The sequence below is a fragment of the Naegleria lovaniensis genome (assembly GCF_003324165.1).
Source record: "Naegleria lovaniensis strain ATCC 30569 chromosome Unknown tig016, whole genome shotgun sequence".
In the NCBI taxonomy this organism is placed as follows: Eukaryota; Heterolobosea; class Eutetramitea; order Acrasida; family Naegleriidae; genus Naegleria; species Naegleria lovaniensis.
Window position 1 is genome coordinate 56,349 of NW_025407838.1, and position 23,136 is coordinate 79,484.

Here is a 23,136-nt window from a genome sequence, read left to right on the forward strand (position 1 = left end):
TTTTCTTTGAGGAAAAACGGGATGGAAAGGATGAATTGCTATTCTGAAAAACCCCTCAATGAAACTATTTGATGATGAGAACGCACAAAACATGCTGTGGACATGCGACTCCTTCATCAGTCATAGATGAAACGAGATCTGTTGGTTCTGAAATGGCAACAACCCTTGATCTTTTAAATGCCACACAACCTCAAAAAAACAATTGGATCCAATCCACGTATTGATGAAAAGAGTTCGCAAAGGCTTACAAGACGCAACCGTTGTTGCATGCCTGATGATGGTATATGTAGCAGTAACACCAGTTGTCGCATGTGACTTACATTTACTTGCGACTGAAGTTTACGAACAATGATGAAAAGAACACATCCCCCATAGCTCAGTCGGTAGAGCGTCAGACTGTTAATCTGCAGGTCAGTGGTTCGAGCCCACTTGGGGGAGTAGAATTTTTTGGCAACGTTTTTCCTTAATTTGTTGTTTTTCAAACATTTTATGAAGATAGAACTTGGCATAGTAACATCAAGCTTTGCCAACACCTTTTTTTTCCATTCCCTCAAATCATGTCAAATCCTTTCGAATGACTTTTCCAAAAAAAAAGTAAATCCATTTTACACTTTCCAAATCGGTACAAAGAACCCGTATGGATGGCCCAATTTCACTTCATATTAATAATAACATTGAACACAGTTCACAACAAGAAAAATAGTTGTGTTTCCAGCTCAACCTCTGATTTTGATCTTTGCTTGCAAAACGCAACAGCATCCTTTTCAACAGCTCTTCGGCTTTTCGTAGTGCCGAAACCAAGTACACAAAATCCATGCTTCCCACTTCTCAGCAACAGCATCCTCAACCACCTCTTCACTCGGGCAAGCACTTGTTATTGGAGAGATTAAAACTCGATCTTCATCCAAAACGAACTCTTAATAGTAACAACAATGGTTCCATGACAAAGAGTGAGGGAGCAAGCGCACTCTCTGTTGCAAGATCCTCCAATCTCAAGCAAAAACAGTTACTAAGAAACAATTCTTCGAATTTAGGAATGGATTCATCTGCAGCCGTATTGAATCGTTTGGAAACTCCTACTTCGGCTGTATCGACCATGAGCGCGTTTTATGAATCGGAAAGATATATGTATTCTTCTAACAACAATGCAATACAGCTGGATTCTGAAAGAAAGATACTCATTGATGCTTCTGGATCTGAAGGTCTACACGAAACGTAAGTATTTGTATTCATTTCTCTATGATTGATTGCAGATTTTCGTAATTGGGAATTCTCACATAGTGGCTTCAATGGACAAGATGTTTTAGTAGTCATAGAAGAAGATGAAGAGAATGGATCAAAGAATCAATTACTCATAAAAGTGTATAAATCACAGCCAGTTTCAAACGGCTCATTGAATGGCTCTGTTGCTGAAAGTGTTCATACCATACCAGAGTATCAAGAAAAACCCTTTCATATTCAAGTGTATGCAAAGGGTGGAAGGTAAGTTGTTGTCCATTACGTGGATTATTTAACGATAACTGTCTGTTCATGATCGAAACGTCTGTTTGTCAACTGTCCGAACAATTTTGACACAATGTCCAAATTACTCTATTCTCTAATTTTTTTCTAAAACTTACATTTTCCAAAAATGAACAATAATACAGAGGAGGAAAAGCTCCAAATCTCAATCCAAACTCACTCGGTTCAAAATCCAAATTCTCTGCTCCTTACCTGTTTGGAGACATTTCACCGACTTCAAATCTGTTCAACGAGCATTTTTCTTCGACCTCGTTCGCTTCCTCGTCCAACGCTTCCACCTCATTGTCACAGCTGAACGGTTTCGACGGTGGAGATGGAGGTAATATCACCATTGTGACTTCTCAACGGTTGAAACATGTCTTGTTTAACATTGAGGTAAATTGCAGTGGAGGGGAAGGAGGAGAAGCAGGAACTACTCAATTCGAAAGTAAGCGAGGCATGCCTCTAAGAGACTCGTTCCAGTTTCCTGCTGAAGTGCCATTGTCCACTTCGGTCACTTCGAGTGAAGTCTTGACGTTCTCTCAATTGAGTTTCTACAATCCAACCAAAGAAGCTGCTAAAATTCGTGACTCGCATGACTCGTTCATCGATCAGGGAATGGTTGGAGCAAATTCCATGACTGGAAATGTAGTTCGAGGACTCGATGGTCGAAAAGGAAGAGATGGATCTGTGAAGTTTGTGGTTGTCTCTGATCAGGATCCAGACATAATTGTGGAACAGTCAGTTTCCATGTTCGCATTGGAATTAACCAATTTTAGAATTCAAAGAAGAATTCCAAAGCGTACTAGTGGTTTGCAACAGAACAAGCAATGCCAAGAATTACAACCACCTCCACCAACTCAAGAGCAGCAGCAACCTCCTGTTTCTAATACACCACAAACTCATGGAAGAAGGCAAAAAGTATTTGGTAATCTCATTATTGAGGACGATGACGATGAGTTCATTGAACGCCAGCCATCACCTGAGGAAACCAATGTTGGGAAAAGTGATGTTGAGAGCACTACTTCTCAACAACCTGCAATCAGTAGCGCGGAAGAAGTGATACAAACTTCAAAAGCCCTTGCCCATAACATTGAATATGATTTGGTAGACCTCGATGAATTTGCAGAACCTGGATCGGAAATTGTCATCTCAGAAATTGAGGTCAAAAACTTGGGAGGGTTATCCACACCGGAAAGTTGTTTGTTCACCTTCAAAGGAAATGCACTTTTTGAATCCTTAGGGTTTGATAAGATCTCCCTCACTCCCTTACTAAGAAATAAGGCAAGAAATAGTACTTCGACGATGAACGACGATCATTCTGACAGCAGCAATCGCTTTTCCATTTCCTCGTCGAATGACTATGTGAAAATTCCGTCACTCAGATATGGAGAGACATTTTCCGTTTCGACTCCTTTCATTGCTCGCATTCGTCGGATTGATAAAGAATCAACTCACGAATCAATGATTTCAGAAGGAATTACGTCACCGAAACTCACTTCTATCCACCAAGAATGTATGATTAGTAGTGAAATTTCACACATTCCCACTCAATCATTGAATTGGCAGAATGCAACTTCAAATGCATACTCCTTGCAACGAGTCATTGCCAATATTCCCATTCAATACCCAATTGTGGTGAGCGAGATTTCAACTCCAAAAACACTAGCCATTGGTACTCATTCTCGTTCACAACCAACTGAAAAAGGTTCTGGTGCGATGATTGAAGTGAAACTGAGAAATACTTCCTCTGTTGGTATTCACAATCAAGTTCAGATTCGAATTCAAATTCGGATGGATGAAGAAGCAGGTGAGCCAGCTACCGTGACTAGTTCTCGTCAAACACCTCAACAACAAGATGTGCGTCATGAACGAAGAGACAGTTCACAACTGTCTCGACAAGACCCTTCTTCCTCCACACCACAGCAGCAACCAGAAAGTTCAGCACCTTCATCATCTGGGTCGTCACAATTACCTGATAAGAGTTACTTCTTTGTGGTTGAGAAGGTCTCTTCGTTGAGTTTACCTCCCACTCTCGAAGATGTCTCCAAAACCAACACTACAGGCGGTAATTGTCAGCCAGTTCGTTCTGTTCTCTCATCTTCCTCTCGAATGCCGAATAATGCAAGAGGAGCTGGCAAGAATGATCGATCGCTCCTCTTCAATGATCAATTATCAGTCATTGAGTCCGTAGTCATGACCTCAACGACTCATCTCGAAGAAGAATCCCAAATGGTCAACACAATGACGACGGAAGGTCATGCAAAAAAGGGTCATGACGATGACTTGTTTTCCATCTATCAGCAACAGAAAGAACGGAATGAAGTCTTCTCTCAACACTTGGAGATTTTACAGCCTTACTCGGAATCCTCATGGGTCTATCAATTGAAACTCTTCGACTTGCACAAGATCCTGATGAAGAGAAGCAAAAAAAGATCGCCACAAGAACACCAGACGTCTGGTGAAGGTAGTAGTAGTGGATCATCATCTCTTCCGTTGGACGAATTATTAGGTTTTTGCCAAGGCTCCATCATCATTTCCATCTATTACAAAGATTGTCTTTTAGAACGACGAGTCAATACTTTCAAATGTATTCCGAAAACCGTGCAACAAGTCGTTGCCAAAGGTTCGTTCTTGAACGCGTCCTCATTAGGCAAACGTAGGGCTCATCATAACCGATTGCATCATCATCATCAGGAATTATTTGTTTCATCATCGACGTCCAAGCCACTTTATGAACGCTATGCAGTCCTACTCACGAGCAGTGAAAAACTTCAGAACAAGTCCTATGTCTTTTACAAACGATTACTGAGAGAATTGAATTTGGAATTAATTGTTTGGGATATGGATGAGCCCAATAATGCAAGCTCGGGAGATGGTTCTCATCATCCGAAAGGTGGTTCCATCAGCAGCACTACCATTGAAAATCATCAATTATTGACTCTCTTCAAAGATAATTTATTTCTCGTGACTCTCTTCAAAGCCCCTCAACACGACTCTACCAATTCACAATTCAATTCACTGATCGGACAACTCTTACAGAAACAACAAGAATTTGAGAAGGACCGTTTACTCACACATGACGATGAGGATGAATTTAATGACTCACAAGCTCCAACTTTGTTTTTTGATGGTGGAATTTTGTACATTTCAAGCTCTCCAAGTAATTCTTCATCATCCTCCACTCATTCGAATCCCTTTTCCAATTGCACCACACCGAATGATTATTTGAGAAATCAAGTTTTGAACAAATGTCGTCCTCCAGTTCAAATGATTGAACCAAAAAGTCTGTCCATCATTTATCCATTTGAGAAACCAAGTAAGAAGCTTTTCCATGAAAAGGTTGAAAAGTATTTGAGAAAGAAACAGGAAGAAAATCCTTCCAACGTGATTCAGGTGCATCGAAAGGAATGTTTTGAAATTTCCAAATCTAGAATGCCAAGAAGGATTTTGTTGGGGTCGTGTCAATATTCCATTTTACCAGTGAAGGCATTCAATAGAATTTACAGGTATGTTGTTTATGGTTGACAAGTCATTTTCACAATCGTTGTTCATCCTGTTCCAATTTATGAAAAATTTAACATAGAGTTTCACTTCTCACAAATCCTTCATCATCATCTACCAATTCCAATAAGGAAGAAATTGAGTTCACTCCTGACATTTTAGAGTCCTATCACAAATTCTCTGTCAATAGCAAAACCTTTGCCTTAGCTTTTGGAATCATCATGTCCATGAATATTGAAGCCAAAGTCAATCTATTACATTCTACAAGAAGATCCACCAACCCAAGTACGACCAGTAACAACCACAAAGGATCCTCGTCCGAGAACAAGGAATGGATATTTTGTGATCAAGGTGTCCTCGATGTGTTGACTCTCAAAGACATTTCATTGTTTGCATTGTGTCATGACATTATACAGGAATTAGCTCTTCGTGACTGCTCGTTTGAAAGATTTGAACGACTCATACAGGCCGTTCTGAAATGTTTCTACACATCTTCGACAAGTACCAGCAGTAGTAGCAATCATCAGACGGATCGAAGAGGAGCCTCTGGCAGCAACTCTCGTTCCAAACAAAAATCCAATACTGCAACAGAGTCGAGCTCCACTGGAATCTCGAAAGAAACATCACTCCTAGAAGAATTCTTGCAACATGTTAAACTCTTTTTGGATGTCTTGAAAGGAGAAGTTCAAACAAGACTCAAAAAGACAGACAAAATCATGACACAGAGAAAACGAGAGTTTTTAAAACTCCATACTCAACTTCGAAAGCATCTCATTGAAAAGTGCCGTTCCATGGTAGATTCGAGTCGCAACAAGGGATCTTCCAAGAGATTATATCGAATGCTTGGTGGAGAAGCTCTCTACATGAAACGAAAACAATTTGGAACGATTTGTAAATATTTGAATGGATTCTTGAGTGGCTCTGGCAATGGTGTTGGAACATCATCCAATAGTCATAGTCATTGGAATATGTTTGCTACTGGAAATTCTTCGAGAATGGAAATTCCATTGTTGTACAAGTGGAATTTGGAAAAGGTCTTTGCAGGAGGAAGCACAAATTCAAGTAACCCATTGAACACTAGCAGCAGCAGTACTAAAAATCCACAGAAGAGTACTCAGGAAGAGGAAGATCAATAAATACACCTAATGACATGAATAAAAAGTGAAACTGATTATTGTTTAACAATTAAATACCTTATTCTCGCATCGGATTGAGAAAAGTTGCTTCAGCGCAGTTAAGGCAATCACAAAAAAAAAATACCGAACCCGCTCTCTTGTTCATCATCAGGGAGAATGAAACGTTCGCAACATCAAAATTCCGTTCTTCATCGTGCAACCCCAGCAATACCCTCAGAGGGAATGAAAAAACAACGACCAGCTAGTGCCTCATGCATCGGAAAGAGAACAGTCCAAACCGATGAAGTACCAAAAGCATATCCTCTTGGAAGCATCACTCAAAAAACTCGTCCTCAAAGCTCCCATAGCAGAAGGAGAAACACTCCAATGAAAGAAGGGCCCATTACATGTACGGCATACGAGACTGGGAGTGAAGTAAGGGAGGAAATTAAGGAAAAATCAAGACTCAACATTCGGAACCAAAGGTTGTCGTCCAGGTATTTCCTTACCTCGATGCAGCTTATTGGAAAGATTAACGGAGGAGCCGATGTTCAAAATAAGGAAAGAAGACTAGCGTTGGAGCGCCTTAAATTGTTGGAGGAACTTCATCTCAAATCCGTTGCGGCGAGCAACGATTTGATAAATAGCAAAAAGGAAGAAAAATCAAAATATTCCAATGTTCCATCTCGAGTTTTTCAATCACCAAGCAAGATGAACCAAGTCTCTCGCAGAGAAGAGCATAAAATGCAACCAAAGGACTCGGAATCAAAAAATCTTGACAGACGAACTCAAAACAACCACCGATCTCATCTATCTAAAACTTCAAATAATTCTGCATTTTTGGAAAATCAATCTGCTCCTAGCTTGCAACCAAATACTGACCATCAACGTATCGACAACACAGAGAAGATCGAAACGAAAAGAAGAGTATTAAGAGGTAAAAGCAGCACGAACCTTTCCTCATTTGTCAGCGCCGCAGAATCAGCATCCGATCAGGGGCAACCGGAATGTCATCCCAATGAGCCAAACAACGCCACCAACACCACAACTTCACAAGAGGATTTTAAGAAAATTTTGCAATATTCTAGCCACATTGGAACCACGAGAGTTGCAGGAAAACATAACAATCAACTAAATGGCCCATACGATGTAAAGATTCATCCAACCCATCAATTAATCATAATCTCAGATTCGAATAACTCTCGAATCCAATTTTTTAACATGCACTCTCACGATTTTCAGTTCAGCATTTCGACTCCTTCCACCCCCCATTGCGTCGCCGTGAGTTCATTTGATAATTCTATTGTGGTGTCCTGCCAAAATAATTTTGTTTATAAGTACAACTTGGAGACAAAAAAGCTAATATGGAAAGCTGGAGGAGAAGGTAGCGGCAAGTCTCAGTTCCATTTTCCTCTTGGAATTGTTGTGGATGAAAGTGACAGCAATAAGATATATGTATGTGATAGTAGAAACCATCGAGTGCAATGTTTGTCTTCTGATGGAGCGTTTTTGAACGATTTTTCATTAGGCCCTTCGTTTTCACCCTTTTCGATTGACATTTCCCAGCATGGATACTTGGTTGTGTGCGACAATAGAAATTCGTGTGTGCATGTCTTTCAAAAAGATGGTTCCTTGGTGAGAACGACAGATCATGGATTCAAGCAACCTTTGTGTGTTTCGGTAGACCATAAGAGTGGAAACGCTTACATTTGTGATTCGAATAATTTGAGAATTGTTGTTTTGGACTCTGAATGCAAACATGTTATTGAATCCGTTGGATCATACAGCACGTACATGCTTCATCCAGCCAAACCATTAGGAATATCAGTGCATGAATCAACTCTTGTTGTAGCAGACTATGAAAACCACCGTGTCTTGCAAGCGCATTTGGAATAAATGACGAAAATACTGAAGGCTATTCATGTGGATAAAACTTTTCTAGTAGCTCTTTAAGAGTTGCTTTTTGACAGGGTTTGAAAAGCACTGCATCGAAAATAGTGGACGGTAGCTCAGCTAAAACATCAGCGGTTAATGCAAAAATTTTCACGTTACGACTTCTACCTTTCAAAATCTTAGCAGCCTCATATCCATTCAATTTGGGCATGTTCTAATAACATTATGATAGTCACCATGATGAAGCAGTTACCAAAAATCAATAATCCAACACAATAGCTTACCAAGTCAGTAATCACAATATTGTGACGATCCTTATTAAAATTCTCAATTAATTGTTGTCCATCATTGACACAATCGACTGCATAACCTATACTTTCAATTAATTTAGATATGATTTTTCGATTGATAGAATTGTCGTCAGCAATGATAATATGAGCGTTTGGTGTGATAGGACGATCATGCTGTTCCGATTGGGAAATGTGTCGTAAATATTCCTCTTGAATGGAGAGCTGCCTTTGAATTAGAGTGTCTACTTGAGCCTCGTCAGTGTGCTCCGCTGTGACAACTTCGAGAGGAAGAGTGATCGTAAATGTAGAACCTACGATCAGGGAATTAGAAGGATTACATTACAAGGAAATACTGTTCTCCAACCTCTATTCACTTACCTTTTCCAATCTCTGAGTTCAATAAAATGGTTCCACCCATGGATCGAACATGATGTAACACAATGCTCAGTCCAAGTCCAGAACCAGGATAAACACTTTCATTGACATTGTGCAATTGAGAGAATGGCTCAAATATTATTCGTTGCTTTTCTTTTGGAATGCCGCATCCATGATCCATCTTGTTTGAAATAACCACATGTAAGGAGCAAAATAATTGGATCAGATACTTACGACTTGAAATGTGACGTCTTGTTGCAACAGGTTCCCATTACTCGTTTTCGATTGTCCACTAAGACAACAAGTAAGCTCGACTGTGTCATCTGGCTTTGATGCCTTATTATGAAAATGAGTTCAGATAGTTCAACGTCATCATATGAAAAGTGAATGAAATTGTGAAATACTAACTTTTACAGCATTTGTGAGCAAATTAGTAATAATTTGATGAATTCGTTGTTGATTTCCTCGAACGACTGTTGATTTTGTTTGTTCATCAATTTGAACTTTAAAATTGACACGAAAATGTTTCGCGTAGCTTTTGATGATATTTTCCAATATTTTGGTGCTCTGTCCAAGTGAAAACGTTTTGATGTCTCTAAATGGATTCGATGATCCCATAGATGAGAAATCATTCTTTTCCGATTTTTGCTCATACTCAAGCTTTACAAGAGTTAAAATATCCTCAATAAGAGTCAATAAAATTCCGTCAGCGGAGGCTGTGTCATTTGAAAATGTGTAAATCTAACTGTATTAACATAAATTCCTTACCAATTGTATCTACCAACTCTTGTTGAATGGGTGTGAGCGCAGTTTCCCGCAACAACTCGACACTTCCCAGGCTTTACATGTATGTTAGGCTTTCGTACATTATTTACTACTATAAACAACGTACCTGCTTAAACATGGAGATCTGTATGTCCACCAGATTTTTCATGAACGGTAAAACATGATTTCAAAAATGTTTTCAAATATTATTATATAAATAATCATTCTCCAAATATACGTCAACTACGTACCTAAATTCATGAGAAATATGTCTTAAGAAAGTTTGCTTTGCTGAAAGAGCTTTCTCTAATTGGTCACCAGTTTTTTCTAAAGTTTTAACCTTACTTTTCAAATTAATGGATATCGTGACAATATAAAAGCTGTACAACAATATGCATAACATTATAGATATACTTTGAGAGACTGTCAAGAGAGAATGTTGTGACAGTCCTTGTTCCAGAATAACCTGTACACAATTGAAGCATGCACTTGTAAAATAATGCGCAGCAATGTAGTAGGGAGGGAGGAAAGCCCAAATAGCATACGTTCCCCTCAATGCATTGGCAGAAGTTATGACCATCAAATAAATAGGAACTAAAATGATACGATTCGCAGGTTCAAGTAAAAAATATCGTACTGAAAAAAGTACCATGTTAAACAACATTCTATTTCGTTCCCTATAATTAGATGTTTCATCATCAACAACAGAATCGACAGCTGCCCATAACGACGCTGCAATATACTTGGAATTGCTAAGCAATGCAGCAACGCAAGTCAGTAGCATGATGAAAAGTGTTGTAGTGCCTTGCGAGAGATAGGTATGTAAAAGTAGAAAGGAATATTGAACAATCAAGACAATGGTCACCAGTTTTGGGCTGATAATTAATTTCGTGAGAACATTCTCCACTAGACTCGTCGGCTTTTGGTCGGTAATAAAGTTTTTTGGATCAAAACCTTCTGACAGTTGTTGGAGCACCGTTTTTTTGTCTTTTGGTTTGTTCTCCAAAGACAATGATGTAATAATTTCATTTGGAGATGGTGTTGGCGCGGTACATGCACTCTCTTGGTTCGTTTCTGTGCAATTGTTGGTCATGTCTGTTGTACTAATAGATTCTTTAGAGATGATGCTTAAAGTTGACCTGTTCTTGGAGGTTTCCATTCCGAGAGATGAAGGCAAATTGGTTTCTCGTTCTACTTTTTTCAAACAACTGTCCTTGTTCCCATCCAACCCGAGCTCGAGTGGAGAGCCTTCTACTTTTCTGCTCGGGCATTCGTTGTTGTTGTTGTTGTTATAGACTCGATGTTCTTGACGTAATGAAGATGACGCGTACATTCGAGTGACCTAAAAAAACCGTAGACGAATTTTTTTTGGAGTTTTACAAAACAGGTGCTTAGCGCTTCCATCTATGGTCAAATTATATATATTACATTTTGATTTGAGTAGAGTTCTCTTTTGGAAAAAGATGTTCGGGATTTGGACAGTTCGAATTATTGAGTCAAATTATTCAAGTGATGATATGATATCGTACTGTTTCATTATTAATCGATGTTTTCAAAAAAGAGTATGGTTCAATTCGAAAAATAGAATTGAAATTAGATTTCGATTAGAGAAACATCATCTGGTTAAATTGAAGATTTTACTTTCCCTGTCATAGATGACATAGTCAATTTTAAAATTGTAATTGTTTTAAAAGAAACATGGGTCGCGTGAGTTGGTTACTTGCTTTCATTTTTTTGTTGTTGTCACGCTGCTGGCAGGTGTCAGAACAACCCACTAAAATTACTTGCAAATTCTTGTGGCCACAAATTCCTGATACTTTTTTGGAAGGTCAGCCACATCAAATTTTGAGGCATTGAAATCAAATTCATGGCGTAAGTTATGAAATAGTTGAGCAGGAACACTATTGAAAAAAAAGGATTGGGCACAGGTTGCCTTGGAGAGTTTTGGGTTATACACTGAAGCAATTTCATCCTGCTTAAGCTTCTCTAAGGTACAAAGTTTCGATTCAAATAAATGTGATCCTTGAATGTCTGGTCGTTTTGTTTTTGAACTGAATCCAAAATATCTAAAAGATTTTAAATTCTTTTTGTGTTCAATGTAGTAAGATGCCGTATCATAGTTGACATTTCCTCCAGCTTGTGGACAGTTTGGTATGCAAATAGTTAATGTTTCAACGGAATCAGGAATGCCATCAAGAGTATCCAGAGAACCTTGACACATTGGATAACCGTAAACGATTTGAACAGCATTGGGTGGCCGTGAATGGGGAATCTTCTTGTAGGCAATGTAACAATACTTTTTCACATTGACAAATTCATCCAAAGATAAGCTCGATGCCTTGCTATGACTACCATAACAAATCAATGTATCAATTTTGTCAAGGATACTAGTTGAGAATGAAGTCAGTGTGGTCTTGTCCAAGTCTTCTCTAATGATTAGTTGAGTTAAATTGGGATTCGTTTTCAATAAAGCGTCTGTTGCAGCATTACAAATGGAACTTGCAACAATTTCAACACCAGTCAACGCTTGAAACGGAGGAGGTGTTGTATTCTTGGCTAGTTTGGTTATTTTACACAAGCCCAAAATACAGGAACTATATTGATGAATCGCATCCCTAATGTTGGTAGAAAGTTCAGTCAAACTCTTAATGACACTCCATTCAACCACTTCTTGATGAAACATGAAATTGAAAATCAACCCCAAACAATCGGCAGCCAATTTGTGAAACTTGGTGTTTTGCAAACCTTCTTTTGTCTTCTCGAATCGATTAATGGTCGAATAAGTCACTCGGGTGGATGGATGTATTTTCAATACTTTCAATATGGATTGGCGTTCCGCCTCTAATTCCAAGATTTGTTGATCGAGATGATGGAATCGCTCTTCATACTCTCCGATATTCTCAAGTTTGCAAATACGTTCCAACTCTTCTTCCGATATGCCATACAATGAAGATGCTGAGGGATGATGATTAGGAGAGGGTTTATTGGGATTGTCTACAATGGCTGCATCCTCTTTGGAAGCCTTTGTTGATGCTTTGGTCTTTTTACGTGAACTCCTTGTTTTCGCTTCCGTCTGCTCTTCATCTACTGAAATCACTTTCCGTCCTCGTTTCATTTTTTTGTTCCTACTGGATTTTGTAATTGATGTGAGAAGGAATGTTTTGGCAAAATTCTCACGGGCGATCAGACTGAGGCGACATGGAGTCACGTGCCTCAATCCAATGACATTTGTGAGAAGAAAAATGTTCTATTTAATTTGCACTAAACTCGAGAGAAATGTCTGTAAAATGTTTGGCATTCAGTAAGGGCACAAGTCTGTGTTGGAATTGCCTTTCTATGGTTCCAGTGTCTGAAAAATTCATTGTAAAGATCGAGAGCTTGTTTCTAGATTGAGCCGAATACGATCCCAAGAAGTAAAAGCTGGATGATTGTGGAACCCATGTCACATTGGTATAGGTTGAGCTGACTCGCTCCACAATGAGAATTTTCGTAATGTATACATCCAAGAGATAACTTGACGATGAATTCAATGCAGTTGGGTTCTTATGTTGTCCATGTGGAATAAATGAGAAAATGTAAAGGTGTGGATCGTGAGTCGCATCGTCATCGTATTCTGTGCTCTTACAACCACCATAAACGCCCATTTGATAACAATTTTCGAGTCCACTTGCAAATTTGTAATTGGCATTAAAATAATGTTTTTCATAGCCGTAAACACGAGTGGAATGACATACGTGAGCACGTGGTAAAGTGGATGTGGAGATAGACGGATTCAGAATGTTCTCAGATTGAATAATTTGAAATTCGTTTCTCTTAAAGTGATAAATTAAAATCTCATTCAGCATGGGGGCATCAGGACCCTTTCTGACTTTTCCAGCATAGCTGACCATAACGTCATACTTTGGCAAATATTCAGCAGTATGATATGCTCGATTGGTCACAATATTGTGATTGGTAGCCGTAATTTGTCGTGCCTTTGGTGTTGGCATGACAAGATCATCGGTACCAAGCCCTTGCTCATCTCTGCGTCTCAATTCTAAACAATACTCTTCAAATTCTGAAATATCAATCTCAAACAAATCATTCAAGAACAATGAACCTGTGGTGTTTCCTCCAAATACATAGAGCTTGTCACCTCTCTTAACCATGCTATGGCCTTCCAGAGGAACAATATCATCAATTTCAGCTGTTTCAATAATGCATAATCTTTCCAAATCGATGGCAACAAACAGTTTGGAAACTTTTCGTGGAAACGAATGAATGGCTCCTCCAAACATGTAAGCCAATCCAGTTTGTTCATCGACGCATATAGCTTGGAATAAAACATATGTCTCTTGCAAGCTCAAGTTGGTAGAATTGAACGATGCCATATTGCAAGAAATTCTTTCGCTCATCACATGTGGTGTGATCATACTATTTAACAATTCATCGTCGTACATTTCGTCGTTGTTATTGTTGCTGGCTGGTAACGGCTTTGGTTTTCTCGAAGAAAACCGACTTTCCATATAGGTTTGCCATTTCAATTTTGCAATCTCTTTATAATCTTCAGAGTCAACGTCGATGGTTCTTCCCGTAGGACCCGAATACTTTTCAGGATCTATCAACGCAACATTTAAAGCGTCCAAAAGAGTATGAACGGCAATATCTTGCATAGAAATTCTCACTTCAAACAATCGGTTCTTGTACAGGATGGTCAGGGCATGTGATTCTTCAGGATATGGCACACTATGATACCAATATGTGTAGGGTTCGCTTGCAACTTGATTGGAACTGATGATTGATTGTTGTTGTTGTTGATGAGGTGCGGGAGGTGCCAATTGATCTTGCTGATCATCATCAAACAAGCCATTACCATCATCAAAATAATCATCATCTTCTTCAAATTGTTTACACGCCTGCTCTGAATTTTGCAAGACCGTTCCGCCATGTTGTAACAATTCAATGTGCTTGCACGATTTGCGAGAAATTTCAAGCAACTGGTTGCCTTGCTTGCTGTGCATTTTTTTGTTCTGAACCCAGAGTATTAAACATCACGACAAAATTCTCGAGTTAAATTGAAGTTGAACGGCATGAGCAAAACAAAAGAAGGCGTGAGTAACGTGATAGGGCCAGTCTTACTATAATACCTTGGCGACAAATATTAAGTTCAAACCTGCATGCTCAAGTTCAAGCGTATTAAATAGCTAGGAATAGTTTCAATCGGAAAAATATGCTGCACGTCAAAACCCTACCAGAAGAAGTACTTGAATTTCATGTATGTGCCTTCCTTGATCTTGGTTCAATCCAAAAGATAATAGCAGGAGCTGAACAGTAAAAGTTCCAATCTAATAAAATTAGAACACTCATTGTATTCTTTCAAAGCTGAACAAACACTCATCGCTGTCACTCAGCGAAAATGTACCGAAATTTTCATCGTAAAACAGATAGAGCTTGTCGCGAGTGGCAGGGTTCACAATTTTGGGTGAAATGAACTCGATGGGAGCTGGCATGTGTTCAGCAATTTGGTCTTCATGCAGTCTCCAATATTGATTCTCAGTTTTTAAATAGTAATCAAGACCAATTTCTGCTTGCTTGAGGTCAATCGTTGTGGTGTTCTTCACATGAATGGCCTTTTTGAGAAATGGAAAAGTTAATGACCATGCTGAAAGATGATCCACCACAGGCACCAATTGCATGACATAATTATTTCCACTCGTATTGGTTTCGTATGAATGATCCAACACTCTCATCTGAAGAGTTTTGTCACTTGCATGGGCTTGCATGACATGTGTCACATTATTACTTTTGGGAATATGAATGAACATCTTGTAATAGTTGAGAAAATTGAAATTATGAGATTTCACCATTTTGGCCAGTCGAAAACTATCTTGAACAAAATGATGTGGATGCAACAAGTGAAAATGCAACAACAGGTCCACACTTTTGGTTGGAGAAAGTCGTTCCAGGACATGTAGTTGCGATGTGTACTCTTCCAATGAAGTATGTAACCAATGTTCAAAGCATTTCTTTTCGTACTGATAACCTGTCACTGGACAAGCTTCACTCATGTCAACAATGTGCTCCTGAAGAAAGTCGATAGCGTTAAAGGCGTTCTTAAAAGGTGACAGCAGTTCTTGGTTCATGTCGATAAAATTTCCTCCATTATTTCCATCAATCATTTCTTGAAGCCAATCCAATTTCATCCATTCTGGAAACAATTCCAAAGTTTGAGCAAAATAAACTGTTTCTGTTGTGTTCAAAATTCCATGTTGTCGATTTTGTGAAATGATCTTCCTTGTCGCAAGTAATTGAGTGAAATTAATGAGCGGAAGATTCAACAACTTGTCGTATCCATAGAAATCATTCAACAGCAAAAGATGAAGCCCAATTAATACATCATCTCCAACTGCATAATTCTGAAGTGGATGATTGGCAAGTATAACGTATGCAAAATGCCTTGCTTTCATCAACATGTTCAATAAACATTGCCGTATGTTTTGCACTTGATTCAAGGGTTTGAAATCTAAAATGTGTTTAAAGTTCTTTTGACTGCAGAGCGAGTGTGAAATGTCTTCCAAAAATTCAAGGTAGAGAGGAATGCCATTCTTAAAGTCAATACTGAAAGTGTTCGATGGTAAAATTTCTGTGGCTCGTATTGGTGACAACAATGGTTGCCGAATGATCATGTTTTCCACAATCTTGAGACTGTTCAAAGGCGAATCATTTTCGAAATGGACAATGTTCGTGATCATACCGTTTCCAGAGGAAAGAAATGATTGGTGATAATTCGGTGGCAACTTTTCACTGGTCACCACAACCACCTTTTTCCTTGATTTTGAAAATTTTCTGACCAGAATATGATTTTCATGCAACTGGGGAAAAAATTGAAGAATGTCAAATTTAAACAAAGCATAGTAATACTTCTTACTTAAATCACTTGTGTTAGTATCATTTGTGTGAGTGAGGTGATTCAATTTTTGTAAAATATATTCTTCGGTGACTTCTAAATGAAACATTCCACTCAGTAAGTAAATATCCAGCCAATTCCTGTGATTGTATATCTCTTTGATTCGTGACAGTTTTATATCCAAATGTTCATCATTAAAAAAAAACAAAGCATTTGAATTTTCAAATTGGAGCTCTTGTTCCATTGCATTGAAACAATTTCGTTCAATTCTCAAAAAAACGTGTGCAATTCTTTTGCCGAATATTTGATAGTGGCAAACATTGTGATTGTCATACAATATCATGGAATGCCAACTCGAACAAACATTGCTGCATGTTTGAATAAGAGTATATGTATCAATAAATTCGAATACGCTTATTACCACATGATTTGTCACAAAATAGGAATAATCGTGAGAGCGTTCGTGATTTGAAATTCCTATTACGTCGGTGACAAGCGCTCGGTCTTGATTTCCTTCATTCGTCACAAGGCTTTCATAGATATCCACCAATTTGGTTGTGCAAAATTTCTTAAATTCTTGTTGTGGCTCTTCCATGAGTTTTTTGCGTTCATTTGGAGACAGCAAATGGCTCGGAAATACAGACTGTTCATAAATTCCAAACTTGATGCAATCAATACTCATTTCCTTCAGATAAGCATTGCAAGTTTCAAAAGTGAGATTTATCGGTTTTGTGGTAATTCCTTTAAGAAGGTTCTTGTTATTATCATCCTTTCTCTTACTCACAAATACCATTCGAATGGAATCTAGTTGTTTTTGAACAGATGCTCCCCAAAACAAATCAATAAGTGTCATTGTTTTACCCTCGACCATCACGCAGAATAGATCATCATAGGGAAATCGTTTTGAAGACCTATTTGCAGATGTGTGGTACTTGAGATTCCTTTTTGAATTAAAAGCGTCGTTGAAATAATCATGATTGGGAGCATCATTCATATCCAATAACCATCTCCGAATGACAGTATCTTCAAGACGAACACTCTTCTCCGCGCTCACAACCTCATCACACGGCGGAGGAGGCTCAGTATAACAAGGCATTTTTTTTGTAAACACTTCCTTTATTGAATCAAAGTCCTCCCTTCCTCCTTAATATCTTCCAATTTTCTTTCAAACCTAGTTTGATGACAACCTGTATCTTCAACCATTATTCTTTGAAGATGAGGTAATTCAAAAACTGAAAAGAGTGATTCGAACAAAACTAAAGAACCCTGATGGCCAATTCGTTGAAAATCTGATTTGTTCCAACTAAAGTGCAACATATAAGTAATGATAGAAAATATATTCCTCTCAATAAGGAATTATTAATATAAAAACACAAAAAAAATGTCCAACCACCCACCCGATGTTTTAAAACAACAAATTCAACAACAACTCTCCCGATTATTGAAACAATTACAAGACGTGGAGAATGATAAAGAAATGCTGGACTCGGAAGAGGAATATTTGGAAATAAAGAGGGAAACGTTGCAACAGTTGGAAGAATTTCAACAAACGTTAAATCAAATTGGGCAAAATGATGAAATACTTCGGGATGATATTCGATCGTTTAGAATGGCTGTTCGTGCCGCCTGTGTAGAGACTTTTAAGACATTGGAAATTATTCAAATGTTTGCACAGCAAAATACTAATCAAATCAAGGAAAAACTATCATCACTGGAAACTTCGTTCCGATTGCACAAAATTCCAGAATCCGAATTCATTTCTCAGAAAACAGAAATATTAGGAGCACTTCAAAAATTGAATTCACCTCTCACCCAAGAGCAAGAACAATTCCTTAAAAAACATATGAACTCGAAATTGAAAGAATTTATTGAAAATGATTCATTTGAACAAACTGTATTATCCAACATTAAAAATTGAACTTTTGATCTCCGTAACATTATCTAATGATTGTAATTCCATTGTACTCAAAAAGTAGACAAAATATCTTAAATCAATTTTGTTTATTTACATTTGTTAAGGCAAAGTGGAAGCACCTCCGCAAGTGTTTCTCAAAATAATGGACTCAGTTGCAACTCCTGGGCCGAATGCAACAGCCAAAGACCATTCATTGTTAAGATATTGTTGAGTTCTTCTATAGTATTCCATGACAAACAAGATAGTGACAGAGCTCATATTACCATACTTGCTCATAATTTCCCACGAGGCCTCCAATTCGTCTCGACTCATTTCAAGAGCCTTCTCAACAGCATACAAGATGGCCTTACCACCAGGATGAGCCAATACGTTACAATTTTGCTTCAATACAATCTCATCCTTGTGTTGTGATTTTCTAAGGAGTGTATTGACATATTCCTTCAAAGAATTGTTGATAATTTGTGGAACTTCTGGTGACAAGCTCAAATGGAAACCATCATTGAAAACTCTCCAAGTCATGCATTCTTCAGTATTTGGAGTTGTGTAGGAATGAGTTTCAAATAATTCGAAAATTGGTTTCTCTCCCTTTGAGGCATTGGGTTGAGCACCAACGACCATAGCAGCAACACCGTCACCGAAAATAGCCGAGACAATCTTTTCATCAGTATTATTTGAAATTCTAAAGTGGACAGAGGACAATTCAATACAAATAATCAACACTCTATTCTTGGTTGGATTGAGAGCGTTGAGGGCACGAGCAGTCTTCAATGTAATTAAACCAGCAGCACAACCAGACATGTTAATTGGGAAATATTCCACAGAACGAGAAAGTCCCAATCGATCCATAAATTTCAAGTGAATATTTGGTACAGCAATACCTGTGGAAGTACAAGTAATGAGATGAGTAATTTCTTTGGCATCTCCTTTCCATTCTTCGAGAGCCTTACTGGCAGCTTGATAGGCCAATTCAGGAGCAATTTGATGGAATAATTCGTTTCGACTTTCAATGGTCTTCAAATCATTGGTAGAATATTTAGTGAAATCGAAAGCGACACATCTTTCCTTAATTTCACATCCCTTAAAGAGATTGTAAATTCTTTCTCTAATCTTTTCATCGGCAGTATTGTAATCTTTCATGATACCTTGGAAGAGCTCTTCTTGTGATTTGCTTGGTGGATTAGCAGTTCCCATACCAAGAATGAATGAATTGGAAGCATTTTTCATATTGGCCTTTCGTGCGTGAGTAATAAAGTCCTTCACAGGTCCAGTCTTTGGTAAAGTCTTCGACAATATTTCATTCACGTGTTGCTGTTGTTGTTGAGAAGGTGGTGAGAGAGTCTTTTGTGAAACGCTGGTTGAGATGGCTGGTGAGGAGAGAGTTGCAGGTTTGTTCGTGGAAATGGTCGTGACAACTTGAGATGGAACAACCACCTTATCTTGAGCACCAGCAGAGGCAGCCGTGGAGGTACTTGGCTTCTTGACCACTGTTTCACTCTTCTTTGTTGTATCCTTCTTGGAATTGGAGGAGTCAGTCATCTTTTCACTAATCTTGGCAGCAAGAGATTTCACAGTCGTGTCCTTCTTCAAAATGTCAATGGTAGTGATGGAACCACGAGGATAAGTCTTATCAAGCCAGTTCTTGAGTTGAGTGGCCATCAATGAATCCATACCGTATTGTCTCAGTGGTTCAGTAATTTCTATGGTTTCTAAAGGAACTCCTAAAATCTTTGCCAATTGAGTACCAATCATTTGATCGACCGATAATTGACTAGTGGCAGCATCAAGAGCAGCATTATTAGTGGTACTTTCAACGAACAATTCACCAAACATTTGTTTCAAATGCTTAAAGTTATCCGAGTGATCTTTCCAATCAATACAACTGATAATCTTTTGTGCACTTGTGGTAGTGTCCTGCTCTTGTTCGATCAATGCCTTTTCCAAACACTTGACCAATAATGGAATTGGCATTGAAATGAAACCTCTCGATCTCAAAATTACCTTTGTCGAGTATTTACGAGAAACAAAACCATCGTCAATTGCTCCAAAGTTCACACTCAATGCAGGTAAATTCAAAATTGATTTTCTGTAGTGAGCAAGAGCATCCAAGACACAGTTGGCAGCAGCATAGTTGGATTGTTCCATGTTACCGTTAATAGCCACGAAACTAGAGAACATGACAAAGTATTTCAAGGTAGAAGATTCAGAAAGTGTGGCTTCATGAACATTCCAAGCAGAAACTGCCTTAGCATTAATGACAGAATTGAATTTTTCTTCAGTCATGTTGTTAATGGATGCATCTTCATAAACGGTGGCAAGATGGAATACAGATTCCAAAGGAGGTAAGTTCAATTCGGATCGAATTCGAGTCACAACTTGTTGAACTTGTTGCTTGTTTGAAACGTCACAGGCCAACACAGAAAGACTAATCGAATTATCTTGTCTTAATAATTCCTCAATACGATCCTTAGAGGCACCATCCGTCAATTTTCCACTTCTTGATAAAATGACCAAATTCTTCACTTGCTTTTGTTCCAAGAGCCACAAGACAAGAGACAAACCAACACCACGTGAACCACCGACAACGAGATGTGTCTTATCATCAGAGAAGGTCAAACCTTTCATTTCTTCTTTCAATTTTTGATATCTTGGAACGGCAGTTGAGAGATCTTCATTGGTCATGTTCAACACAATTTTACCAATATGCTTGGCATGAGCCATAAAGTTGAAGGCGTCATGCAACTTCTCCTTGTCATAGACAACGAGAGGAAGTGGGAAGAGACGTTTTTGTTCCATGAGATCCATGATTTCTTTGAACATTTGTTGAACGAGCTCTGGTTTTTCATCCATCATTCGATCCAAGTCTACAGAGGAATAGCTCAAGTTTCTATGCATTTGTTGCAAATTCACACAAGTTCCATCATAAATGTCTCTAATACCAATTTCAACAAATCTACCGTATGGTCCCAAAGATTCAAAGTTTGCTGACAACATGTCAGTTCCTGCCAACGAGTTCAAAATAACATCACAACCCTTTCCATTGGTGAATTTCATGACATCATCACGGAATTGAGTCGATCGAGAATCTGTCGTATAGGTCACCTTATAAGTTGCATCCGTCTCTAAAAATGTTCTCTTTTCACCACGTCCAACAGTACCAATTGTTACTGCACCCACATGATTAGCAATTTGAACCGCAGACAAACCAACAGCACCAGCTGCTGAGTGAATCAAACAAGTTTCACCCTTCTTCAAACGAGCCACATGAACCAAACTGTACCATGAAGTTAAAAATGCTGAAGGAATGGTTGAAGCTTGCTCATAAGTCATCCATGATGGTTTTTTGGCAACCAGTTGAACCTTGACATTCACATAGGACGAGAAACACTTTCTAGCAATGCACACAACGTCATCACCAATTGAGAATTGGCCATTCAAGGCAACTTGTGAACCAACTTCGACAACGACACCAGAACATTCCAATCCGAATGGAGGATTCCATTTACCTCCTCTTCTAAAGGCCTTATCTGGAATTCTACCCAGTGCGAACATTAAATCCTTAAAACTCAATGCGGATGCCTTAACTTGAATTCGAACTTCATCAGCTTCGAGTGGAACAAATTCCTCAACCTCTTGGAATGTCAATTCACTTACTGAACCAATGGAATTAGATTTTAAGGTCACTGGAGCATTAGGTTTCGTAACTTGAGTTGGTTTGACGACCTTCAAGTATTTAAGTGTACCATCTGATGACATGGCCAATTCATTGAAATCCAATGAGCTTGCGTTTCTGAGCAATTTTCCACACAAAGTAACCACAGAGGAGTCATTCAAGTTCAATTTTTCATCAAAATCTAACATCAAGCTCAAAATATTTGGGTGTTCACTTCTGAAGGTTCTTCCAACACCAATAAATTGAGCTGTGGTTGGGCTTGTGTATGAAAGTTGAGCTCCCTTAGTAACGATCCATAATTTGGTACTACATTCACCAGCATCTAATTCAATATTCACAAGCTCCTTAATAATCTTCATCAATAACCAGGTGTTTGGTTCTTGAGCGACTTGGTCAGATACTGTCACATTCGAAACAAAAACAATACCATCAATTTGGTGCTTTTCTTGCAACATGGAAATGACTTGTTCTCCATTCACAACGGAGACGTTCAGGTCTTCCAAGGAAGCAAACACAGACTTTGTCGCGTCATCTGAGTCGCTCAATGGCTTTTCAGAAACAACTACCCATCTTGGGGTTTCTTCTTCGGCAGGGCTAGCTTCATCAGGCGTAGTAAAGATCTTTTCAAGGGCTTCCTTGTTCACGGCATTCCATTCAACATTGTACAAACAGTCATTGGAGGAAAGTGTGAAAATAGTTGGACATGAAGGTTGGGTAATGGCTCTACATTTGACACACAAGAAGGAGGCAATTGGAACATCTGGATAACCAGCCTTATGCCCATAAATAAAGACGTCTCCCTCAAGCTCGTATTGAGATTGATTGGTCAATTTACAGTATACTGAAATACTGTCCATATCTGGAACCTTTTGATTCAAACAAACATCAGTATTGAGGACACAAGTCTCAATAGAGGCTGGAATGTAAACAATGCTGTCTTCTTCTGCAATGGCAATAAGCGATTGCAAACAAGAGTCCAAAATACCAACTTCCAATACTGACTTTTCTCTCTTGATGTCCAAAATAGACTTCTTCACATGACTATCAGAATTTACGGTAGATAGATTCTTCTTCAGCGACAGTTCAGAAACTCCTTCTCCTTTACCAACATAAATCTTATCCAATTGTTGGAATACAGGTCCATATTCCAAACCCATCTTTCGCAATTTGGAATATAGCTCAGTCTTTATCATGGATACTTCCATGCAACGAGTTTTGGCTTC

The 23,136-nt window shown here is 38.6% G+C and overlaps 8 protein-coding genes across 8 annotated transcripts; 3 read left to right on the plus strand and 5 right to left on the minus strand.

The window, feature by feature from the left end:
• Positions 1–814: 814 nt before the first annotated feature.
• On the plus strand, positions 815–6,140 carry C9374_002549 (uncharacterized protein; the record flags this gene model as incomplete). Its single annotated transcript, XM_044691979.1, has 4 exons — positions 815–1,215; positions 1,282–1,482; positions 1,647–5,009; positions 5,087–6,140. 4 exons carry the CDS (start codon positions 815–817, stop codon positions 6,138–6,140), a joined length of 5,019 nt encoding a protein of 1,672 aa, XP_044550096.1.
• Positions 6,141–6,296: 156 nt separating this feature from the next.
• Positions 6,297–8,015, plus strand: C9374_002550 (uncharacterized protein; the record flags this gene model as incomplete). Its single annotated transcript, XM_044691981.1, has 1 exon — positions 6,297–8,015. The coding sequence occupies one exon, from the start codon at positions 6,297–6,299 to the stop codon at positions 8,013–8,015; it is 1,719 nt and encodes a 572-aa protein (XP_044550097.1).
• A 19-nt stretch (positions 8,016–8,034) lies between these two features.
• C9374_002551 (uncharacterized protein) lies at positions 8,035–10,775 on the minus strand (the record flags this gene model as incomplete). Its single annotated transcript, XM_044691982.1, has 8 exons — positions 8,035–8,226; positions 8,297–8,613; positions 8,681–8,858; positions 8,912–9,013; positions 9,086–9,393; positions 9,446–9,516; positions 9,570–9,587; positions 9,694–10,775. 8 exons carry the CDS (start codon positions 10,773–10,775, stop codon positions 8,035–8,037), a joined length of 2,268 nt encoding a protein of 755 aa, XP_044550098.1.
• Positions 10,776–11,222: 447 nt separating this feature from the next.
• On the minus strand, positions 11,223–12,557 carry C9374_002552 (uncharacterized protein; the record flags this gene model as incomplete). Its single annotated transcript, XM_044691983.1, has 1 exon — positions 11,223–12,557. One exon carries the CDS (start codon positions 12,555–12,557, stop codon positions 11,223–11,225), a length of 1,335 nt encoding a protein of 444 aa, XP_044550099.1.
• A 136-nt stretch (positions 12,558–12,693) lies between these two features.
• C9374_002553 (uncharacterized protein) lies at positions 12,694–14,442 on the minus strand (the record flags this gene model as incomplete). Its single annotated transcript, XM_044691984.1, has 1 exon — positions 12,694–14,442. One exon carries the CDS (start codon positions 14,440–14,442, stop codon positions 12,694–12,696), a length of 1,749 nt encoding a protein of 582 aa, XP_044550100.1.
• Positions 14,443–14,784: 342 nt separating this feature from the next.
• C9374_002554 (uncharacterized protein) lies at positions 14,785–17,424 on the minus strand (the record flags this gene model as incomplete). Its single annotated transcript, XM_044691985.1, has 1 exon — positions 14,785–17,424. One exon carries the CDS (start codon positions 17,422–17,424, stop codon positions 14,785–14,787), a length of 2,640 nt encoding a protein of 879 aa, XP_044550101.1.
• Positions 17,425–17,709: 285 nt separating this feature from the next.
• On the plus strand, positions 17,710–18,246 carry C9374_002555 (uncharacterized protein; the record flags this gene model as incomplete). Its single annotated transcript, XM_044691986.1, has 1 exon — positions 17,710–18,246. One exon carries the CDS (start codon positions 17,710–17,712, stop codon positions 18,244–18,246), a length of 537 nt encoding a protein of 178 aa, XP_044550102.1.
• Positions 18,247–18,342: 96 nt separating this feature from the next.
• On the minus strand, positions 18,343–23,118 carry C9374_002556 (uncharacterized protein; the record flags this gene model as incomplete). Its single annotated transcript, XM_044691987.1, has 1 exon — positions 18,343–23,118. The coding sequence occupies one exon, from the start codon at positions 23,116–23,118 to the stop codon at positions 18,343–18,345; it is 4,776 nt and encodes a 1,591-aa protein (XP_044550103.1).
• Positions 23,119–23,136: the final 18 nt, after the last annotated feature.